Here is a 24,571-nt window from a genome sequence, read left to right as displayed (position 1 = left end):
AATATTTTTAACATAGAGCACCCTTCTGAAATATTTTCGGTTTGTCGGAGTTTTGACTGTTGAATTACAAGATCCTCAAAATAACACAAAGTTATTGATAAATTTGTTTTTTAACAAACTTACACAAAACTGTTTTAAATATTTCAGATTTTTTAATTCCGGAGAATGGCAGAAAGAAGTAGAAAGTCCGTATCTAGAGGAACTTTTGTTCACGCAATGGCAAACGAGAAAAATAGAAAAAAAAGGTTTTTTAAAGCAGTCGTAACACTTGTTATAGTTACAATTTTAGCGAGCCAACAAGAAAGTATAATCAATTTAGGTTTAATTTTGGTTAAAACACAGACAAAAATACTAAGAATTATTTATTTTAACTAATGCTCTTTTTAGTGTCAAGAATTAGATAAAGCTCCCAAAATCCACTTTATAGATTCTGTGAGCCTTAAAACCTTATGTTTGACAAAAAAAACTAGCATATCTTAAAAACAAAAACAATTTTTATTGAGAAAACAGTAGGCATAAATAAAACGTTTGGGATTCGCTTGCGGAGGTGGTAAACACATTTGAAATAACTTCAGCGACACTTCACCGATTACCTTTTTACAAACAATATGTTGAATTCTTTCATAAGCAGTTTTAAATGAATGACTTGTTATGAAACACTATGCAGACTAATTAGCAAAAAAGACAAACAAGACTGCTCGTATCAGGGCAAAGCCCTGAATGTTTCGACTGCTCTTTGAGGTCTATGGATCAGTAATAACAAGAAAAAATTAAATTTAATAAAACGAAAGAAAAAAAAATTTAGACTTTTTGTAAAAATCATACTCCCACACGTCATTTAAATTACAAAATCATAGATTTTGCTCCTAGTAACAAACCAATTATGGCAAATGAGCTTCCTTAAACCAATTTCGAACGATTTCTACGACGAATTAAATCTCCGTTCACGCGTTAAAAGCGCGATACAAATAGCAGTCTTGGCATGAGTTTGATATTGGATTTTAAGTGAAGATCGTTCACTGGGTCTTTTAGGGGTGACACTGATCACATGGGCCGGAAAAATTTCATTCAACACCAATTCAACGGATCCAGTTTCATCGCAGATAATCAGAAAACCTGGTGGGCTAAATTAATTTACTCAAACAAGTTCATGAAAAGTGGGCAAAATATCAATGCGCGAAACCGAATGTCCACATTCGTAGTTTTGGTTTTGAAAATTACAAATGAAGTCAAAAGCAGAGTCAATAAGCAGAATGGTCCAAAAGCAGAAAGGGTCTGAGAGTAGAAAAACACAGACAAACATTGGTTTATACGGACTAATCGATAAAAACAATTATTATAATCTTTAATACTACCAAGGAACTGAAAAGTTATACGTTAATTGAGTAATTTCAGCAAGTTTTTTGTAATAAAATTTAAAAAAACTTGTGATCAAGTTACTCAGTTTATGCGTTGTCCATTCTTGTTTTTTTTGGTAATATTGACAATTCTAATACTTTTTTTTAACGATAAGCTTATGAAAATGAATATAGTTCTGTTCTTGGACCTGAATTGCTTGTCGGCTTTTCTGTTTACTGCTCCGCCTCCGTAAGATATGTACTCGTGATCAATAGATCTGAATGTTCTAAGATTTACTGATACAATCCAAGTTATATATAAAATTATATTCAGTTTTTATTCTCATTTAATTTTTAATGAATCTGATAGGCACTGTGTTTTAGTTCCTGAAAGTTTTTAAAAGGGGCATGATTATGCGAATATATTTGTTTCATGAAATTTGAAAGTAAACGAAAAAAAATACTTTTAAAAAAATTTCCTTAATTTTTTGTTTTTTTTCAGTACCTGGATTTCGGTGTCTTGACACACTTGGGCTAAAAATTGACAGTGAACTTGTTAAACTCATTTTTGGCATATAAAAAATTGAGTCTGAATGCAAAAAGTTAGTTTTCCTCGACAACAAAAATGCTTGCTGTTTTCGGAACCCAAATTGCGGCTAAATAGCTTTGATTGACACTCCACGAACGTTCTTTCAGGCTTCTAAAATCAGTTTAATCAGCGCACCTTGTGCCGTAGTTACTTCACATTCTACTAGACTAAGCGTAACAATATACACCAAGAAATTTCAAAAAAAAATTAGACATAAGTTCGTCATGAAAACAGGCTAGAAAACCAATCTAAGACATCAGCCGAAAATCATGCGTTATTCTATTGCTAAATTGAGTACAGAAAACGTTTTTGTATCTGTTTTACAAAATGTTTTATCTGTTTTCATCAAAACTTGATCATCATACTTGAGTCTGATTGGCTGAAATCAATCAAAACTAAAACAAAAGCTATTCTGAGTAAAATTTTCCCAAATCTGTGTATAACAAAAAAGGGATCTGTTTAACTTTTTCCCCCTTTTGCAAAAGAGGGAAGATTTCTCCCTTTTGCAAAAGAGGGAAGAATTGCTTTTGCTCAACTGTTGATTTAGTTATTTATAGGGGTGGAAATTCGTTGCTAGGTAAAAACAGGGGGGGATAGTTAAAATGACCTCAAAAAAGTTCCTTCAACTTGTTCAATTAACTGTAGTTAAATGATCTCAAAAAAGTCACTACAACGTGTTCAATTAACTTTATTTACTTTAAAACTTTTCTTTTTCCAACCATATTTCAGATATTTCTAACCATTCCTAGAACCTTGTGGTACCGAGTAAAAAGGCAAAGGACCAATTAAATGATTAAGCATTCGCGAATTTTATATTTTGTATCAAATTTCCCTTAATTCGTAATAGGAAGGATATTTAACAAGATCTCTAATTTGATACTTCTTTTCGCTATATTTTATGACAGGGGTTTTTTGATGAAAGGGTTAACTGACCTTGGATCTCTGAGGACGCCGCCTGCAGTCAAGGTCATCATGGTCAGCACAGCTGTGACCCCGATAGATGCCCTAGCAGGTACCGCATTCCTCTTCACCCAAAAGGTCACCCAAGAGATGGTTACAATCAGGGCAGCTGGTAGGTACACTTGAACCACAAACACAGCTATGTTTCTCTCCAGGTAGATCGACAGTTTCGCATACGAGTAGTTTCCTATAACAGACCAGAGACCAAGGGATCGAACCCCCCACCCCAACTTTGCAAAAATTTTCAGGAAATTGGGCTGAAAGTTTTCTTCTATTTTTATTTGAAGCCAAATTTTTTGATTCTCCAAAATCCAGCAAGAAGTTTTAATATCAAGTATTCGATTCACCATTTAGTGGTTTTTGATGAACATAAATTTTCTGTAAATTAAACATATATCAGCTGTCAGTTTTACTATCTTTGAATATTGAGTTTCTAAAACAATTTAGCTATATTTCTCGAATTTTCCAAAATGGAAAAAATATTCATAATTTAACTTAGACTCTCTCAAGAGACTCTCTGAACTAACCTGTGGATAATTGATGAGTGGCTATTTTGCGCATTAGTTTCTGGTATCTGAACTGGGGGATCTGGATGGTGGAGATGTCGTCGTTGAAGGAGACAGGGTCACTGGAGAACCAAGAGTACTTGATGTCGTCTTCAGTGTACCCGTCTATACAGAGAACAACAATCATTTCCATGAGAAAAATAGAGAGACATGTGAAATTTATCATTTGCACAATTTTTTTTGAAATTTTTATAATGCCTATTTCACCATACAAGCTATGCAAAGAAATCTTTGCAGTGTAAGTTTTTTTTTTATGAAGTACAATCCTCATTTTCAATGTTTTCATCCCCCAAAAAAAATTTTCTTTTGAAAAGTTTTTTTTAATATTAGCTTTCTTGTCTCAGTTATGACAGTCAAAACGAAGACAAAAAAGTTAATATTAAAACTTATTTGAAAGAAACATTTTAGTGGGAGAAAAAATAATGAATATGAGGGTTGATCTTCATTAAAAAAGCTACGCTGCAGAAATGTTTTTGCATGGCTTGTATGGTTAAATAGGTTTATGCAAAGTTCATACGCAAAAATGGATAATATTTTTGCCTGATTTTTTTTTTATTGCACATAAAAATTTCCTTTAACTTGTCGATTTTATTAGTTAAAATCAGGGGCGGATTTAGGGGAGGGGGCGGACACCCCCGCCCCTCAGAGATTCGACACCCCTGCCGACTCAAAGGGTTCCCTTTTGGTACTGTGGTACTTTTTAATTAATTTGGTACCCCTCTGCCGACAGACCCTAAATTTTTTCCAAAGGCGCCTCCCATATACTAATTTTGAGGGCGGAGCGCGCGCCGAAAAACGTAATTTTTTAGTCAAAATTTTCCAAAAAGTGCCTAAAAACGCCTTTTTTGGACTGTTTTTTCAAAAGTTTATCTGCGGTGCAGAAAATTTGGCCAAAATAGGGACCAAACCGTGCTTAGGGAGAGCTCGAAAAATCATTTCGGTCGACCTAAAAAAAAAGTCGCCAAAATTTTCGAAAATTTTTTGAAAATCCGTCCCCCTCGAGAAAATCCTAGATCCGCCCCTGGTTGAAGTTTAATTTTACAAGATCATTTTTTAAATAAAATTGTTCATAAATAAAATTGTTGATCATTGTTTAAATAAAATTTGAATTTGTATGTGCATGGTGCAACCAAATATTGCCGATTTTGTTGTGAAAAGTTTTTGGAGTCAAAAAACTTTCAAACTGTCTTGAACGTGTCATGCTAGTCATTTAAAATTTTCACCAAAATTTCAATACAAAAAAATCATAATAATCTACTAATTATTTTAGAGGCATCACTTAACTTGTAAAAAGTTCTATAGAAATAAATAGATTATTTAAAACGGGATTTTTTTGATTTTGTCAAATCTCAACCTAAATATACCTTGAAAAGCAGCTGCACCATTCAACTATTCAGTGTTCAAATAAGTATAAGTTATTGTTCCGACTTTCGATAAGAAAGTAACGGATTATTTCTGCTCGGGGTGGGTTTTTTTTCTTTAGACAAATTTCGACTTTTTAACTAGCCATTTTTGACGGAATTTTTTATATCATTCGAAAGCTATTGTTGTCCTGAGCTTAAATTTGAAAATATATTTCACCTGTGATCATTTTTTGTAAAGTTATGAGGGTTTAAAGATTGCCATTTTGGCCATTTTGACCAATTTGGGACAATTAACGCGCGATATATTTCGCGCTATTAACGCGTAAGCGGAGATTTAATCCGTCTTATAAATCGTTCCAAATTGAATGAACGAAGCTTATTTGCCATATATGATTTGTTACACGGAACAAAATCTATCTTTTTGTACTTTATATGGCGTGTGGGGTGATGATTTTCATAAAAAATTTCAGATTTTAGAAAAAAAAAAATTTCATTTTGTTTTATTTCATTTAAATTTTTATTTTATTACTGCTGCTCCGTAAACCTTAAAAGGCAGTCGGAACATTCAGGGCTTCGCCCTGATACGAGCAGTCTTGTATAAATTTCATTTCCAATTTCGATTGATAACTAAACCTGATTTACTTGCTACCTAGGCAACGCTATAACAGAAACTTTGTAGAATGAGTGTTTTAGAGATTTTTAATATGGTAAAATTTGTTTCTTTTTTGAAAGATTGTTTTGAGACTCTTTTTGGACTATTTTGAACTAATTGGAAGGCAGCATAAGGGCTTCCTCTGTGATCTCACTTTTTGCTGCTGTAACCAGTTTCAAGCCTAACTTATGCACTTTATTCATGTCAAGATAAATATAACCAAACCACCTGTTTCAGGGCAAAATTTCAAATATTGGATCTGGGCAGCATTTTTTCAAATATGGTACCGAATGCTTCAGTAAAAAACTGTTAAATAGTGCGCAATACATATGCAAAACTGAATACCTTCAATTCCTCTCCCATCCAAAGTTTTATGAGAAAAGGCCATGAGTGAAATACCATACAACATAATAAAATATACAGTCGAAACTCTTAGCAAGGCTCAGCCCCGAGTGCCTCGACTACCCTTTAATGTCCTGGTGAATAAGCTTTAACCGAACAACTTGACCAAAATTTCAAGAAAAAAAGATTTTTTTTTCAAATTTTTTCTCCTACTACACCAAATCAATAGCCCCAATTCAAGAAAAGATTGATACGTTTTGCACCTGGTAACGTAATTATGAAACTAGATCGCTTGTTTCACTTCAATTTGGAAATAATTAGTTTGCCGCTTGCGCTTCAATACAGTCACGGGACAAAAAAGTTGCAACATTTAGTTTTCAAGTAATTAAATGAATGATCCTTCCACGTTTTCACCGTTTTTTCTACAACTGCTACCAATTGATGCTTAGAAACTTCAACACATGATGAAAGAAACTGTTTATTAGAAAGCAATTAAATGAAACCTTAATAAACTATCTTTCTAGTTGTATTTTGGTCCTTTAATTTGTGGGCGGGAGTCAGAGAAGTGTTTTTAGTGTGAAACATTCCTGTCAACAACATCAGCAGTTTGAAACTTCTCTAAAAGGCCTTTGAAACTTCTAATAAAACTTCTTTGAAACTTTTAATATGTAGGTCCTCGTAAAAAATTTCATATAGCTTAGTATTCAGCGTTTTTTTAAGCTCTTAGACAAAAGTTTGTTTAAAAAAATAAGCAATTTTTTTAGTAACAAGCTAAAATTTGAGTTATTGCTTCATTGATGAGTAGTCAATGGCCGTTCTTCTTAATTAAGACAAAACTGATGTGACCTTAAACACAAGTTTTTAAAATGGTTAATCTTATTAGCTTTCAATTAGCTGTTTTATCTATCATATGTCTAAGTTTTAAAAGTTAATTACTTGTAGTTGTTGAGAAAACAGCAAAAGTTAGGTTCTTTTCATCGCTTGATAAACAAAAGTTGCAATTTTTATTTCCTGTTTTTTTTAAAAAGAAAATTAACAAGAATATCAAATACTAACAAGACTGCTCCGACTGCTTTTTAAAGTCTATGGAGCAGTAATAACATGAAAATATCAAATGCAATAAAATAAAAAAGAAAAAAATTGAGATTTTTGAAAAAACATTCTCTCACACGCCATATAAATTACGAAGTGATAGATTTCGCTCCTAGTAACGAAACAATAATTGCAAATAAGATTCCTTCACCCATTTTGGAACGATTTCTATAACGGATTGCATCTCCGGTTACGCGTTAAGAGCGCGAAAAATATCGCGCGTTAATTGTATTTGGATTTGTATGTGCATGGTGCAACCAAATATTGCCGATTTTGTTGTGAAAAGTTTTTGGTGTCAAAAAACTTTCAAACTGTCTTAAGCGTGTCATGCTAGTCATTTAAAATTTTCCTCAAAATTTCAATAGTAAAAAATCATAATAATCTACTAATTATTTTAGAGGCATCACTTAACTTGTAAAAAGTTCTATAGAAATAAATAGATTATTTAAAACGGGATTTTTTTGATTTTGTCAAATCTCAACCTAAATATACCTTGAAAAGCAGTTGCATCATTCAACTATTCAGTGTTCAAATAAAGCATGAGTTATTGTTCCGACTTTCGATACGAAACTAACGGATTATTTGTGCTCGGGGTGGGTTTTTTTTCTTCAGACAAATTTCGACTTTTTAACTAGCCATTTTTGACGGAATTTTTTTATATCATTCGAAAGCCATTGTTGTCCTGAGCTTAAATTTGAAAATATATTTCACCTGTGATCATTTTTCGTAAAGTTATGAGGGTTTAAAGATTGCCATTTTGGCCATTTTGACCAATTTGGGACAATTAACGCGGGATATATTTCGCGCTATTAACGCGTAAGCGGAGATTTAATCCGTCTTATAAATCATTCCAAATTGGTTGAACGAAGCTTATTTGCCATATATGATTTGTTACACGGAACGAAATCTATCTTTTTGTACTTTATATGGCGTGTGGGGGGATGATTTTCATAAAAAATTTCAAATTTTAGAAAAAAAAAATTTCATTTTGTTTTATTTCATTTAAATTTTTATTTTATTACTGCTGCTCCGTAAACCTTAAAAGGCAGTCGGAACATTCAGGGCTTCGCCCTGATACGAGCAGTCTTGTATAAATTTCATTTCCAATTTCGATTGATAACTAAACCTGATTTACTTGCTACCTAGGCAACGCTATAACAGAAACTTTGTAGAATGAGTGTTTTAGAGATTTTTAATATGGTAAAATTTGTTTCTTTTTTGAAAGATTGTTTTGAGACTCTTTTTGGACTATTTCGAACTAATTGGAAGGCAGCATAAGGGCTTCTTCTGTGATCTCTTTTTTTGCTGCTGTAACCAGTTTCAAGCCTAACTTATGCACTTTATTCATGTCAAGATAAATATAACCAAACCACCTGTTTCAGGGCAAAATTTCAAATATTCGGTCGGGCAGCATTTTTTCAAATATGGTACCGAATGCTTCAGTAAAAAACTGTAAAATAGTGCGCAATATATATGCAAAACTGAATACCTTCAATTCCTCTCCCATCCATAGTTTTATGAGAAAAGGCCATGAGTGAAATACCATACAACATAATAAAATATACAGTCGAAACAAGAGAACTATTAGCAAGGCTCAGCCCCGAGTGCCTCGACTACCCTTTAATGTCCTGGTGAATAAGATTTAACCGAACAACTTGACCAAAATTTCAAGAAAAAAAGATTTTTTTTTCAAATTTTTTCTCCTACTACCCCAAATCAATAGCCCAATTCAAGAAAAGATTGATACCTTTTGCATCTGGTAACGTAATTATGAAACTAGATCGCTTGTTTCACTTCAATTTGGAAATAATTAGTTTGCCGCTTGCGCTTCAATACAGTCACGGGACAAAAAAGTTGCAACATTTAGTTTTCAAGTAATTAAATGAATGATCTTTCCACGTTTTCACCGTTTTTTCTACAACTGCTACCAATTGATGCTTAGAAACTTCAACACATGATGAAAGAAACTGTTTATTAGAAAGCAATTAAATGAAACCTTAATAAACTATCTTTCTAGTTGTATTTTGGTCCTTTAATTTGTGGGCGGGAGTCAGAGAAGTGTTTTTAGTGTGAAACATTCCTGTCAACAACATCAGCAGTTTGAAACTTCTCTAAAAGGCCTTTGAAACTTCTAATAAAACTTCTTTGAAACTTTTAATATGTAGGTCCTCGTAAAAAATTTCATATAGCTTAGTATTCAGCATTTTTTTAAGCTCTTAGACAAAAGTTTGTTTAAAAAAATAAGCAATTTTTTTAGTAACAATCTAAAATTTGAGTTATTGCTTCATTGATGAGTAGTTAATGGCCGTTCTTCTTAATTAAGACAAAACTGATGTGACCTTAAACACAAGTTTTTAAAATGGTTAATCTTATTAGCTTTCAATTAGCTGTTTTATCTATCATATGTCTAAGTTTTAAAAGTTAATTACTTGTAGTTGTTGAGAAAACAGCAAAAGTTAGGTTCTTTTCATCGCTTGATAAACAAAAGTTGCAATTTTTATTTCCTGTTTTTTTTAAAAAGAAAATTAACAAGAATATTAAATACTAACAAGACTGCTCCGACTGCTTTTTAAAGTCTATGGAGCAGTAATAACATGAAAATATCAAATGCAATAAAATAAAAAAGAAAAAAATTGAGATTTTTGAAAAAACATTCTCTCACACGCCATATAAATTACGAAGTGATAGATTTCGCTCCTAGTAACGAAACAATAATTGCAAATAAGATTCCTTCACCCATTTTGGAACGATTTCTATAACGGATTGCATCTCCGGTTACGCGTTAAGAGCGCGAAAAATATCGCGCGTTAATTGTATTTGGATTTGTATGTGCATGGTGCAACCAAATATTGCCGATTTTGTTGTGAAAAGTTTTTGGTGTCAAAAAACTTTCAAACTGTCTTAAGCGTGTCATGCTAGTCATTTAAAATTTTCCTCAAAATTTCAATAGTAAAAAATCATAATAATCTACTAATTATTTTAGAGGCATCACTTAACTTGTAAAAAGTTCTATAGAAATAAATAGATTATTTAAAACGGGATTTTTTTGATTTTGTCAAATCTCAACCTAAATATACCTTGAAAAGCAGTTGCATCATTCAACTATTCAGTGTTCAAATAAAGCATGAGTTATTGTTCCGACTTTCGATACGAAACTAACGGATTATTTGTGCTCGGGGTGGGTTTTTTTTCTTCAGACAAATTTCGACTTTTTAACTAGCCATTTTTGACGGAATTTTTTTATATCATTCGAAAGCCATTGTTGTCCTGAGCTTAAATTTGAAAATATATTTCACCTGTGATCATTTTTCGTAAAGTTATGAGGGTTTAAAGATTGCCATTTTGGCCATTTTGACCAATTTGGGACAATTAACGCGGGATATATTTCGCGCTATTAACGCGTAAGCGGAGATTTAATCCGTCTTATAAATCATTCCAAATTGGTTGAACGAAGCTTATTTGCCATATATGATTTGTTACACGGAACGAAATCTATCTTTTTGTACTTTATATGGCGTGTGGGGGGATGATTTTCATAAAAAATTTCAAATTTTAGAAAAAAAAAATTTCATTTTGTTTTATTTCATTTAAATTTTTATTTTATTACTGCTGCTCCGTAAACCTTAAAAGGCAGTCGGAACATTCAGGGCTTCGCCCTGATACGAGCAGTCTTGTATAAATTTCATTTCCAATTTCGATTGATAACTAAACCTGATTTACTTGCTACCTAGGCAACGCTATAACAGAAACTTTGTAGAATGAGTGTTTTAGAGATTTTTAATATGGTAAAATTTGTTTCTTTTTTGAAAGATTGTTTTGAGACTCTTTTTGGACTATTTTGAACTAATTGGAAGGCAGCATAAGGGCTTCTTCTGTGATCTCACTTTTTGCTGCTGTAACCAGTTTCAAGCCTAACTTATGCACTTTATTCATGTCAAGATAAATATAACCAAACCACCTGTTTCAGGGCAAAATTTCAAATATTCGGTCGGGCAGCATTTTTTCAAATATGGTACCGAATGCTTCAGTAAAAAACTGTAAAATAGTGCGCAATATATATGCAAAACTGAATACCTTCAATTCCTCTCCCATCCATAGTTTTATGAGAAAAGGCCATGAGTGAAATACCATACAACATAATAAAATATACAGTCGAAACAAGAGAACTATTAGCAAGGCTCAGCCCCGAGTGCCTCGACTACCCTTTAATGTCCTGGTGAATAAGATTTAACCGAACAACTTGACCAAAATTTCAAGAAAAAAAGATTTTTTTTTCAAATTTTTTCTCCTACTACCCCAAATCAATAGCCCAATTCAAGAAAAGATTGATACCTTTTGCATCTGGTAACGTAATTATGAAACTAGATCGCTTGTTTCACTTCAATTTGGAAATAATTAGTTTGCCGCTTGCGCTTCAATACAGTCACGGGACAAAAAAGTTGCAACATTTAGTTTTCAAGTAATTAAATGAATGATCTTTCCACGTTTTCACCGTTTTTTCTACAACTGCTACCAATTGATGCTTAGAAACTTCAACACATGATGAATGAAACTGTTTATTAGAAAGCAATTAAATGAAACCTTAATAAACTATCTTTCTAGTTGTAATTTGGTCCTTTAATTTGTGGGCGGGAGTCAGAGAAGTGTTTTTAGTGTGAAACATTCCTGTCAACAACATCAGCAGTTTGAAACTTCTCTAAAAGGCCTTTGAAACTTCTAATAAAACTTCTTTGAAACTTCTAATATGTAGGACCTCGTAAAAAATTTCACATAGCTTAGTATTCAGAATTTTTTTAAGCTCTTAGACAGAAGTTTGTTTAAAAAAATAAGCAATTTTTTTAGTAACAAGCTAAAATTTGAGTTATTGCTTCATTGATGAGTAGTCAATGGCCGTTCTTCTTAATTAAGACAAAACTGATGAGACCTTAAACACAAGTTTTTAAAATGGTTAATCCTATTAGCTTTCAATTAGCTGTTTTATCTATCATATGTCTAAGTTTTAAACGTTAATTACTTGTAGTTGTTGAGATAACAGCAAAAGTTAGGTTCTTTTCATCGCGTGAAAAACAAAAGTTGCAATTTTTATTTCCTGTTTTTTTTTGAAAAAGAAAATTAACAAGAATATCAAATACTAACAAGACTGCTCCGACTGCTTTTTAAAGTCTATGGAGCAGTAATAACATGAAAATATCAAATGCAATAAAATAAAAAAGAAAAAAATTGAGATTTTTGAAAAAACATTCTCTCACACGCCATATAAGTTACGAAGTGATAGATTTCGCTCCTAGTAACGAAACAATAATTGCAAATAAGATTCCTTCACCCAATTTGGAACGATTTCTATAACGGATTGCATCTCCGGTTACGCGTTAAAAGCGCGAAAAATATCGCGCGTTAATTGTCTCAAACTGGTCAAAATGGCTATCTTTGAAACCCATAACTTTCCGAAAAATGATCAAAAGTAAATTATCTTTTCAATTTTAAGCTCAAGACAACAATACCTTTTGAGTGATATACAAAAAATTAGTCAAAAACGGCTAGTTTAAAGTCACAATTTGTCTAAACAAAAAACCCACCCCGAGCACAAATATTCCGTTATTTTCGTTACGAAAGTGGAACCTGATCTAAACTACATTTTATGATTGGATAAATTAGATATTTTACCAATGTAAAGTATTTAATATTAACCAATCATGATCCATCTGACTAACAATCCACTTATTTGTAAGTGCTGAAATTACTTGTAATTTCAGCACCAGAGAGATTTGAATTTAACTTAGAAGTTAGTTGAACTCTCCCGAGTACTTCAGCAGCCGCAATAAACCAGTATACCCTAGATCTTTTGAGCCTAGCAGAGACTAGTTAAACAACCTGAGACTAGATAGTATAAGAGTAAGATTAGGATCGGTATTAGACTAAGAAGTTGCACGAATCTATCCGGCCGAAAATAAGATAGCGTGACGAGCAGACGGTGTACCCTATCCGAAATTACTCTATGAGTTATACACTTCGGTCATAACTCATCTGGTGCGACCATAAGTCTCGAACAAGACCTTAATAGCTTAGAATTAACCAATAATAGATTAGAATTCAGACAAAACATTTACAAAATGTTATACGACAATAATTTAATCGAAATGTCTCTACGACTCAATAGATCAGAGCCAATATTCCGAACGATAACAGAACTACCCGGAATTGGAAGAAGACCTCAAACCAGAGACGACATACGACAAAGCAGAAACTTACCATATAGTTATATGATAGTTCGGCAAAAGCCAACACAAACTTTTGTATTTAGAATACTACTAGCAATGAATTTAGATTTTCATTTGCAAACATAAAATCTTAAAGTCAATCTTCAAAATCATTTCAGGCGCTAAACAAAATTATTAATATACAATAACGATTGATAAGGAGATCTCAGATCGTTTTCCTAAATTCTGCAGTAATATACAAAACATGTTTGAAAAATATTTATTGAAAAATCAAAATAAAAATTAGTAGCATGACAATAAATGGTTAGTAATTATAAATCATCCTGTTGTTCCAGCTTCATCACCTAAACATAACAGCATTCATAAGCTCACTAATATCATAAAAATACTAAATCTTTTCCTTACACAAATTTAAATCATTTTAAAACTTAAATTCACTTAATTTTAAAATCAGATCATCAAGGCTTATCCTTGGATCTTAAATCATTTTCTATTTAATTAAATTTAAAACTTGATCATCAAGGCCTATCCTTGGATCAAAAAGAACAACTTTGTTCTCCCCCACCCACTTAACTAGTGTCTAACGACCTCAAACGTCAATTCACTATCCAACCCTTTCTAAAAACCCAGGACTAATAGAAATTTTTGAACAAAACTAATCATTCAAATTAGAATAAACAGTGAAGAACTTCGGTTATTCATCCTTCACTTGATCCCCCCTCTTACCAGACCCAGGATAAATCTTAGACTTAGTAAGTTTAAAATAGTATCTAACGAACTACTCGCGTTCTAATTATACCTGAACCTTGTGGATCGATTTACTATTCTCCAACCCTGAATACAATCACTACCCTTAATTAAGATTAAGTAAGTTAACACCTTAGCTTATACTAGCCACGAGAAAGTATAAAATCATTCTTCGGAATCGATATACTTTTCTCCCCAACCCTGAACAAATAGACCCAGGTTAGGCTAACAAAAAAATCGTAAGGACTAACAGTTTAAGCAAATAGAAATCATTTAACAACCTTTTGCACCCGTCATCCTAAACCTTATGTCATTTAAAAACCTAGGAAATAAACAAACAATCGTTTTACACAATTGTGAAATAGATAACAAAAAATACGACCTTGTAATCACACCTCATACACAAACAGTTGGATACATTCGAACAAAACGACAAACACTAAAGAGAAAAATAATAACTAAACAAAGACAAATTACACGAAAAAGATTTTCCAAAAACCGCAACGCATTTTCAGAATCAGAAACCAACAGTTTAGACGAACTTTATAAACTAAAAGAATCAATAGATAAAAATTGCCCAATTCACGATCAATTATATTTCTCTGACTCAGAAACAACTTCAAATTCATCAAAAAGAGGAAAAAGAAGAATAAAAAAGCAGTATAAACACAAACCAGTACATTTATACAATTGGAATCAACCAATTAGACACATTGATAATTACATATTAACAGTCATCAAACGAAAAAATGAGCTGAACACACACCCCAGGTGAAGAAAGTCCAGATGATGATGATATCTTCCCCTTTATAGTAGATGCAACCACTGATAGAGGACAGCATATATTTTGCAAAAATTTACTCTTAAATTTGTTTGAACCCGGAATCAGTCCATGTAAAACAGAGTTCCCAGATTTAAAAATCAAAAGACAAATTATCGATCACTATCTAAAAGATATATGTAACCTAACACAACAATACGGAATCTACTCCATAGAATTCAGCTCACCAAATCAGAATCACAATAAATATATAATTCAAACAGACGACCTTGATTTAGAATTTTCAAAAGTATTCTCAGAATATATAAAAAGCATCCAATATCATAACTCACAAAGAGCAAACTCCATATTCACCAATGAAGTTTTTGCGATAATATATAGTTATATCTCGATATTAGAAAACGAAATCCAGATACCAAATGTCTCACCGACAGAAACATCTAAACATATAAGAGTACGACATGAAATCACACTACTCTCTAGTTTTCTAAATATAATTAAAGAAAATTTCACGAAAGATGAAGTTTCACAACATACAAAACACGACTTACAAAAAATTTTGGCATGGTTCATAATAGATTATTTCACACATAATATTGATTTAATTTCACAAGCAAGAAAAAATTTTAGACCCCAAAACTCAAACGATGATACCGCCATCACAGAACAATCAGACTATGTTTGGGACCCCGAATGGTCTCATCCCGCATTCATAAACTTCCCACAATCAATCTCAAGCCAAGCAAAAAGTACGATATCTTATATAAGAGATTATGTAAGAGTAATACCATTAACCATTGATGCAACACCATTAAACTATAATACATTTTTACCCGATATGCAAAATAATAGTTTAAACTCTACAGTCATACACAATGAAAACCTCAATGGAACTAGGAATCTTACTCAACAAGATATCCAGACACCATCACACTTCATAAATGAAGAAATCGTACACACAACAACTACACAACAAAGTATTTCACCAATACGTCCAAACTTAACAACACCAAGAAATACAAACCCTTCACAAACACAGGTAACCTTACAATCAACCGTTAAACCTTCGGTTGCCCCAAAATATTCACACATGGATGACCAAACATACAGACCCATGACAATACCGCCAAAAACACGCAAAACGTTCACTAGAAACAATTTTGCAGACCATAATTATAATTACACCCCATTCCATCAAAAACAAATTATCAACCACGAAAAATTTTTAGTAATTATACAAGATCTCGAAACTGGGATAACTCAATGGCACCACCTAATTCAGTAAATTTCCAAACAAATTTACATCCTCCACAGGATCGTAGTGAAAACTATCCATTTTTTCAACAAAATAAAAATAAAAAACAAACATCTTATCAAATGGATTACTTATCCTCAGATGATGATTTTTACAACCAGATATATTTGCACCGTATAATCAAGAATATCGTGGACAAGGAGTACAGAAACCACATACAAATCATAGAATTTTTTCTCCACAACCGATAGATACACAAAATCAACAACCAATTCAGCAACAAAACCCAATTAATACACAATATTTTCAACCAATTCAGCAACAAAACCCAATGATCACACACTCGTACCAACCAACCCAAATGCAAAATGAAATACCACTCCCATATTATCTTCAACAACACGAAATAACAAGAAATCAACTTTCAAATTTTTCTCAAATGCCAAATGCAGCAGAATCATTACAAATGACAATGAATCCATACCTTATGGGTGGATCATCAATAACATCAAATAAACCTTTAATGGTATTCACAGGAACAGACCCTGAATATTCTGTAGAAGACTATTTAAATGCAGTAACAGCAAATTTGATTTTAAATATAGGACCTGAACCAATTAATACGCCACTACATCAAAACTGGATACATCGACGCACAGCGTTGATACAAACAACTTTAGACGGCGCAGCCCAAAAATGGTTTTCAGTATTGCCTATAGAAATAAAATCAAATTGGAAACGGTTTACACAAGAATTTTCAAAAATGTTTGACTCCGAAAGAAACAAACAACAACAAAGAGTTTTATGTAATGAAATTCGCAGATTACCAAACGAAACCATCAAGCAATTAGCAGTACGAATCGAAACACTAGTTCGAAAAGCATATTCATTAAATACACACGACTATAAAAACACAAAGATGACAGAAATCTTAATGATGACCTTAACACCGCAATTAAGAAAAATAGCAATAAAAAAGAGAGCATCCCATCCTTCTTCAATTCGAGAACCCGATTTAGATTTTCGAAAACTAGTAGACAAACTAGAACAAGCAGAAATCACAATGAAACTCGAAGAAACGGAAAATCTGAAATTACAATACGTTAACAGAATTGAAACAGCTTCCACAAATATAAACAATATACAGGAATCAGATACAGACCTCGTTGAAAAAATCACTGAAATACTCAATATTTATGAAAAACACCCAAACTTTAAAGGCAAACCATCTTTCAAAAAATGGTGTAATTATTGCCGACGATACGGACATAGTATTTCTGAATGTAGACAAAAACAGCAAGACAATCAAAATAAACCTCAAAAATATAAAGAACCAAATAAATCATTCTATCAATACATGAAAAAAGATCAAAATCTACCGAACAAAACTGTGTACAGCAACAACAGTTCAGGAAAACCACTCCCGAACAATACAAATTATACAAGAAATCAATCGCCATATAACTCAAGTTATAGAGGAAGATCACCAGAACGAAGAAATACGCAAAATTCATCACAAAATCACTACAATAGACCAAATAGTCGAAATAACTACTCCAGATCAAATTCAAATACAACACGATTTGTTTCTAGATCTAATTCCCAATCAAGAAATAATTACTATCCAAACAATCAATCACGAAATTCATCATACAATAGGAATAGAAACTACTCCAATAATCGGAATAGAAGTTATTCAAACAACCGAAACCAGAATTACCCGAACAATCGATCAAGGAATAACTCATATAATAGATCGAACTATAACAGACCAAACAATAATTACCAAAACAGATCACCAAATAATTCACAAAATCGACATTCAAGTTATAATAATCGTTATAGAAATTATTCCCAATCACCACACAGGAATAATAACCATTAAAATAATTCTAATAATCGCCATAGAAGTAGTACACCTAAACATCAAAGGAATATAAATCAAGTACAATCAAATCCAGAAACAACATCAGACCCTCCAGGAATTGACGACACAGTAAATGATGTGTTACAACTCAATCAAATAAACTGTGAATCATCAGACTCAGAAAGTGAAACAGAAAACACTCTCTCCATCAATATGATAAAAGTCGAAAATGACTATGAACCTGTTATATATGAACAACCTTTTTCATCACACATATATGAGAATCAATCAGAACTCCTTCACAATTATTATATTGAACCCATCCATTCCACACCGACGACACAAAAAACTAATGAAATTAACACTACAAATCAACCCAATGAGAACGAAAAAACAAAATGCTTGAATACAAATCACATCTATCAAAACATACAAAAAGAACAACCCAAAGAAAAAATTTGGACAATACCATTTCTTTTAGAAAGTCCAAGAAACAAAGAATTTCAACCACCAGATCTTGAAATTGATTTTTTAATTGATTCAGGAGCAGAATCAAATATAATAAACATTCCCACATGGAATGAAATAAAAACCTTACACCCAAAGCTAACACCTCTTGAAACCTCCAGCAAACTAGCAACAGCACAAGGATCAACATTAATAAACTACGGAAAAATTCAATTATTTCTTCTCCCCACAAGAACAATGGAGCAAAACAAAATTTTAACCAAACCATTTAAACAAATATTCCATATCACTGATATTAAACACAATATCATTGAAATACCATTTATCTCTAAATATATACCAACAATCAACATCTTGAATAGTAAAATATTAATCAAAGATAAATATACAAAAACAAAAGACACATCCCTAACGTTTTTTCAAAGATTAAATAAACAACCACCATTTTTTTCAAAATTTTACCCAATATATAACCAACAAAGAATTGAAACCACTATCAGGAAACATCTATAATTTTTCAATCAAACAAGTTCACCAATATGATAAAAAACAAAACAAACAAAAATTTTATATGTCAGATTTTGAATTCAAACCTATTCATAAGTTTTTCAAAATCACAATCTCATCAATAAAATATTTGAAAAACTCGAATTCAGATATTATTTCCTTACATGTATACAACAATACACCTTACCAAGTAACATTACCTTTAGGACTTTTAAGCTATTGCGAAACCAACGCTACAATATCACCAATACACGAAAAAGCATATCGTGTAAATAATATACTCCAATTACTAGATATTTGCCAATCCACAATCCTTAATGAAGAATTATCTATAAATAATATAATAAATAAAGAAAACAGAAATACGGATTATTTCACAAAAACCCCATATTTCAAACCTACATTCAACATAAGTAACTACACAGAGAATCAACAGAAATTTTTAACAATGTTTAATTTCCAACATTCACAAATAACACAAGACGAATTTGAAAAACTAGCCAAACAGCTAATTAAATATTCATCAGTCTATGCAACATCCAAATTTGATGTTGGCAAAATCAGCTCATCACTACATCTCCCATTAAAACCAGACGCAGTTTTCAAAAAACAAAGAGCAAGTAAAGTACCAATTCACTTACACGATAAAGTGAACAGATTACTCGACATTTTAGAACAATACAACATTATATCACCAGTAAACAAAGAAGAACAACCAACAGGCAACACATTTATCAACCCTGTTATCATTCTAGCCAAAGGAGAATCATTAAAAATTGTTCTCGATGCTAGATACCTCAACTCACTCATAGATGAATCAAAGTGTAATTGGCCCATTGAACCAATACAAGTTATTTTAACAAAAATAAACGGAAAATACTTTACCACCGCCGATATGAATAGTGCATATAATCAAATGCCATTAGATGAACAATCGCGACGCTTAACACAATTTGTTATTGGAAACCAACAGTATGAATTCAACCGCTTATTCTATGGAATATCCATAGGACCAGCAGCATTTTCAGCTTTTATGAGCAAAATTTTTCGACCACTAATACTCAAGAAAAACGCAATCACCTATTTAGACGATGCTTTTATGCAAGCACAGACAAAAGAGGAAATGTTCAATGTTTTAGAACAATATCACCAAATACTTCAGAACGAAAATCTGAAGGCCGCCCCCGATAAATCACACTTCTTTTTGACAAGAGTTAAATTCTTAGGACATAATATAGAAAGAAAAACAATCACTCCATCACGTATAGACGCTATTCAAAAACTCCAACCACCAACAAATAAAAAGAAAATCCAAGAATTCCTTGGAATGTTAAACTTTTTAAGCAAATATGTTTATAAAATGCAATTATATCTACGACCATTCTATAATATACTTAGACAACAAAATAATTTTGAATGGAATACAGAACATCAAGCACGATTTGAAGAAATTAAAAAACTTCTAACTGAACAAATTTCAAACACAATTCCAGATTCAAATCAACCATTTTATGCAATGTGCGATGCTTCGAACTTTGGCATCGGCGCAGCATTATTACAATCACATAATGGTACAAATAAAATGAACCTCATATCAGCAAATTCTCAAATATTCACTCAAGCAGAGCTACGACTCTCAACTCTAATGAGAGAATGTACAGCCATAATATATACACTAACAGAATATGAATTTCTGATACTTGGATCAAAACATCCCACAGTTCTATTCACAGACCATAAACCAATCATCTTTCTTTTTACACAAAAGTCTAATCCAAACCACCGAGTTTATAGATTTCAACTAATTTTAATGAAATTCCCAAACTTACATATAGTTTGGACCGCAGGAAAAAATCTTGCATTACCAGACACCTTAAGTCGAAATACGCCACCTGAATTACTTACACGTAAAACCACAGTTGAAATACCCAAAAATATAAAATTCTACCTTGCAGAAAATGAAACATCACCCCGACTAGAATGCAAATATGCAGTAAAAACTGACGTTGAACAATCACAGATAAACAATCTACAACACTTCCCACTTTATTTAGATTGTCAAAATAATCACTATGAAGTTGACCTACTTGGAACATCAACTTTTAAACCAATCCCATATTCACAATGGATAAAAAATAACACCCAACAAAAAAGAATAAAACAACACCCGCCTAAAAAAGACCATTTTCCACTAATTGAAAAAGAAAATTTAACTGATAAAATAAACTTATCAGGACCACAAACAAACGATTCAAAATACACAATAAATCAAGTTTTTGACCTCCATGACCCACTTGATACAATATCCTTATCTAAATAAGAAATTGAAAACATTTTTCTCCCCCCAGCAGAAACAATTACAATTTCAACACTGAAACAATATCAAAATCTTGACCCAGTAATTCGACAACTAAAATCATGGCACAAATATAAAACTAAACCCGTCAAGGCAGATACAACTATTTTAGGAAATAAAACACTCCTCCGATATTTTCGAAAATTCAATAATACAACAATTAACGAAAACACAGACCTTCTAGAATACAAATTGAATGAATCTACAGTTCCCTGTCTCCCTTTAAGTATGATTCTCATAGCTTTTAATATTTCACATACACAAAATATTGAAGGACACTCTGGATCAGAAAAAAAACATATTCAAATTTTATACAAAACTTTTATTTCCCAAATGCACCAATTTGGATAAAGATACTATGCAATGACTGTATAGTTTGCCAACTAAATAAACCTTACCCAAATCAAAAACAAATAGCACAAAAACAAGATTTTAAAGGACAAAGTTTGTACTTTAACCATCGTATCTCATTTGATACTAAAGGACCAATTTCACCCTCATCAGAAGGAAACTCCTTCATTATGGTAATTGTTGACGCATTTACACATTATGTAGCACTTAACCCAGTACCACATTGTAACGCTTATTATGCTTACACAACGCTTTATGAACACTGGATAGCAAAATTCGGACTACCAGAAATTTTAGTTACAGACAACGGTACAGAATTCATAAATAATGAAATCATCACACTATGTCATCTATATAACATCAAACACAAACCACGTACATCTCACGCACCTTGGACAAACGGCTTAGTCGAATGTATGAACCGTTCATTACAAGAATATCTCAGATGTATCATCAATGGAAATGATACAAGATACACCGAATGGTCAGCAGATGTAAAATTATTTCCCTTAGCATATAATTCACAAATTACGACAACTCTAGGAATGTCACCATATGAAATGGTTTTTAACCAAAAGCCACGCAAACCAATAATGTTTACAGCAAACTCTCATAAAAACGCACAAGGTTATTGTCAACCAAATAAAGACTCAATTTGTTATAACCTACCATTACATACACACGATGAAGATCATTTTCATCACCCACAAATTCTTAAATTAGCCTCCGGTACACACACCGAATGGATTTTAAACAGAGATAAAAAACACAATGAAATTTACCAAAAAGTAACAAAAAAGTTGTTACAAAGGCAAAATATTAATGAACAAATAAATTCACGCTTTACACCAGCCTCAGATTTAAAAATTGGAACATTTGTTTTAATACCCAATTTTAATACTCAAAAAGGAATTTCAAAAAAATTACAACCCCTTCGTAAAAGACCATACCAAATAATTGCAAAACCCACTGATGTCACATATAAAATCACCGACTCAGACAAAAAAGAAATCGTTCAACACCGAAATAACCTATTACCTTATTATCCAAAAGAATACGCACTCCGCGAACTAACTCAATTATATTCTTTTACAGGTTTACAAGATATTCAAAATGACCCACATACGGAAAATACAACAAAGGAACAAAAAGATGTTCACCTCAAAAACCAAATAACAAAATCAACCACCACAAAAAACAACACAAAAAATCTAGATCAAAATACATCTCAAAAAGAAAGAAAAAATAGAAAAATGACAGAACAAATAATACCCCAAGAACAAATCGACAAATCAGAACATAGAGAGTCTTCACGACTTAGAAATCAACTACGTAAAAATTATAAATTATTCATCCCACAATCTAAAATATTCACGAAAGTTGAATTTCAAAAACAACTTTAATTCTACATTTAATAATCTTTGCACCTCTGAAACATTTTACACTTTCACTTTTCAAGATAACATGCTGACAAACACGCAGCGATTCTAGTTCAAAATTAGCCAATAGGATTCATCCAATCCGTCACCTTCTATAACTTTAACACAAACCAACTAGACGAAAAATATTAAACTCCAGGCATATCTATAACTATAACTCTACGACCTCCAGGTCAAAAATAAGCAAACCACTCCAACTTGACAACTAAAATAAATATCACCATAATATCAGAACCCTCCCTTATCTAATAAACCAAAGATCAACAATATTTCCCCAACTCAGACCTCAAATATCCCCCAAACAAATATGTTAAATTAGCCTAAAGTAAAAGAACGACCGTTTTATTTAGCCTAAAGTATAAAAATCTCAAAAATACCCCAGATCATTTGACAAATGAAAATAAAGACAAAGAAGACCTCCCGATCACCATAAAAATTGCCCCCAACAATTTTTTACAAAACTCAACCCACTTGTCAAAAAACTAATAAATAATCCGACCACACTTGAAAATTGCCCCAAACAACAAAAAATATTCGATAACGAAGTCATTTCTTAAATGCTCTTCTATCAAACAGTCACTAAAATTATCACAAACCTCAAACAATTTTTTACGATACTTGAAACTTTCATAATATTTCTTTTTGATATCCTTGAATCTTTTCTAATAATCTTAATCATTTTTTGTAATATATTTTTTAATTTTCTACACTATATTCGAACTATTTCTCCAACTTTCAAAAACCCTTGATTATATCCACAGGTACGATTCATACAACTTGTCTAAATGATACGAACTATTTTCAGTAGAACTGATATTTTTCTACTATTTGTAATTTTCATAACATTTCTATCATCCCTCATTTTGACCATATGCAAATGTATAAAGAAAGCAATCATCACATTCGCTCTAGCAACAATCCTCCTAATTCTTTTCTTAGAAGAATACTATAATAAACATAAACTTTTTCACTAAAAGAATAGACCAAAAAGCTATCAAAAATTGCTACCCAACAGTCACAAAGTCAGTCTTCACCGACATCATCCCAAGAAAACCCGACACCACCTACAACTACCCAAAACCCCCAAACATCTACACAAATTTCCTTTCAAGATAACCCATACACTTTTGAAGAACGACACGCTCGTTTATCTGAACCACTAGAACCAGTTCAACGACAAGCACCTTTGAGTGAACCAACATATAACTTATACCCAACACTACCACAAGAATTAAGTAGAATAAGAAATTCTAGTCAAAACCAAAATACAGTCGAAATAAATAGACAAATTATACATCCTCGACGAAACAGAAATTTTCAAACACCCCGAGTTCATTTTGATATACCTCAATCCCCATCACAAAACACTCCAGAAAACCCCATTGGTATATTACCAGAAACCCCTACGCTTCTTTCACAACGTAGCACCTCAAGCCTACCATCAGATTACTTAGGTTCAACACCAACATCTGAACAAATACGTGAAAATCCCTTTAACCCCCCAAACCAGGCATCACGACTACCATATTGGACAACACATTCATTTACACAAGGTGAACTAAATTTAGTCAATGATCCAATAGATATTTCTACGGACACAACAACATCCTCATCACTACCAGAAACATTATCACTACCATCAACACCATCAATAAGCCAGATTTCACCACCACCTTTTAA

At 32.2% G+C, this 24,571-nt stretch overlaps 1 protein-coding gene across 1 annotated transcript in view; it reads right to left on the bottom strand.

Moving 5' to 3' along the window:
* The window catches only part of LOC134846300 (gamma-aminobutyric acid receptor subunit beta-3-like), a 159,622-nt gene that overhangs the window by 107,793 nt on the left and 27,258 nt on the right, over positions 1-24,571 (bottom strand). Inside the window, exons 4-5 of the mRNA XM_063863595.1 lie at positions 3,414-3,557; positions 2,860-3,073 (exon numbers count right to left, since the gene is read on the bottom strand). Coding sequence (XP_063719665.1) covers positions 2,860-3,073; positions 3,414-3,557 — 358 coding nt within the window. The remainder of the gene's footprint in view (positions 1-2,859; positions 3,074-3,413; positions 3,558-24,571) is intronic.

The sequence above is a fragment of the Symsagittifera roscoffensis genome, chromosome 5 (genome assembly GCF_963678635.1).
Source record: "Symsagittifera roscoffensis chromosome 5, txSymRosc1.1, whole genome shotgun sequence".
Lineage (NCBI taxonomy): Eukaryota > Metazoa > Xenacoelomorpha > Acoela > Convolutidae > Symsagittifera > Symsagittifera roscoffensis.
Note: the sequence above shows the minus strand (reverse complement) of the source record. Positions and strands in the feature narration are given on the sequence as shown.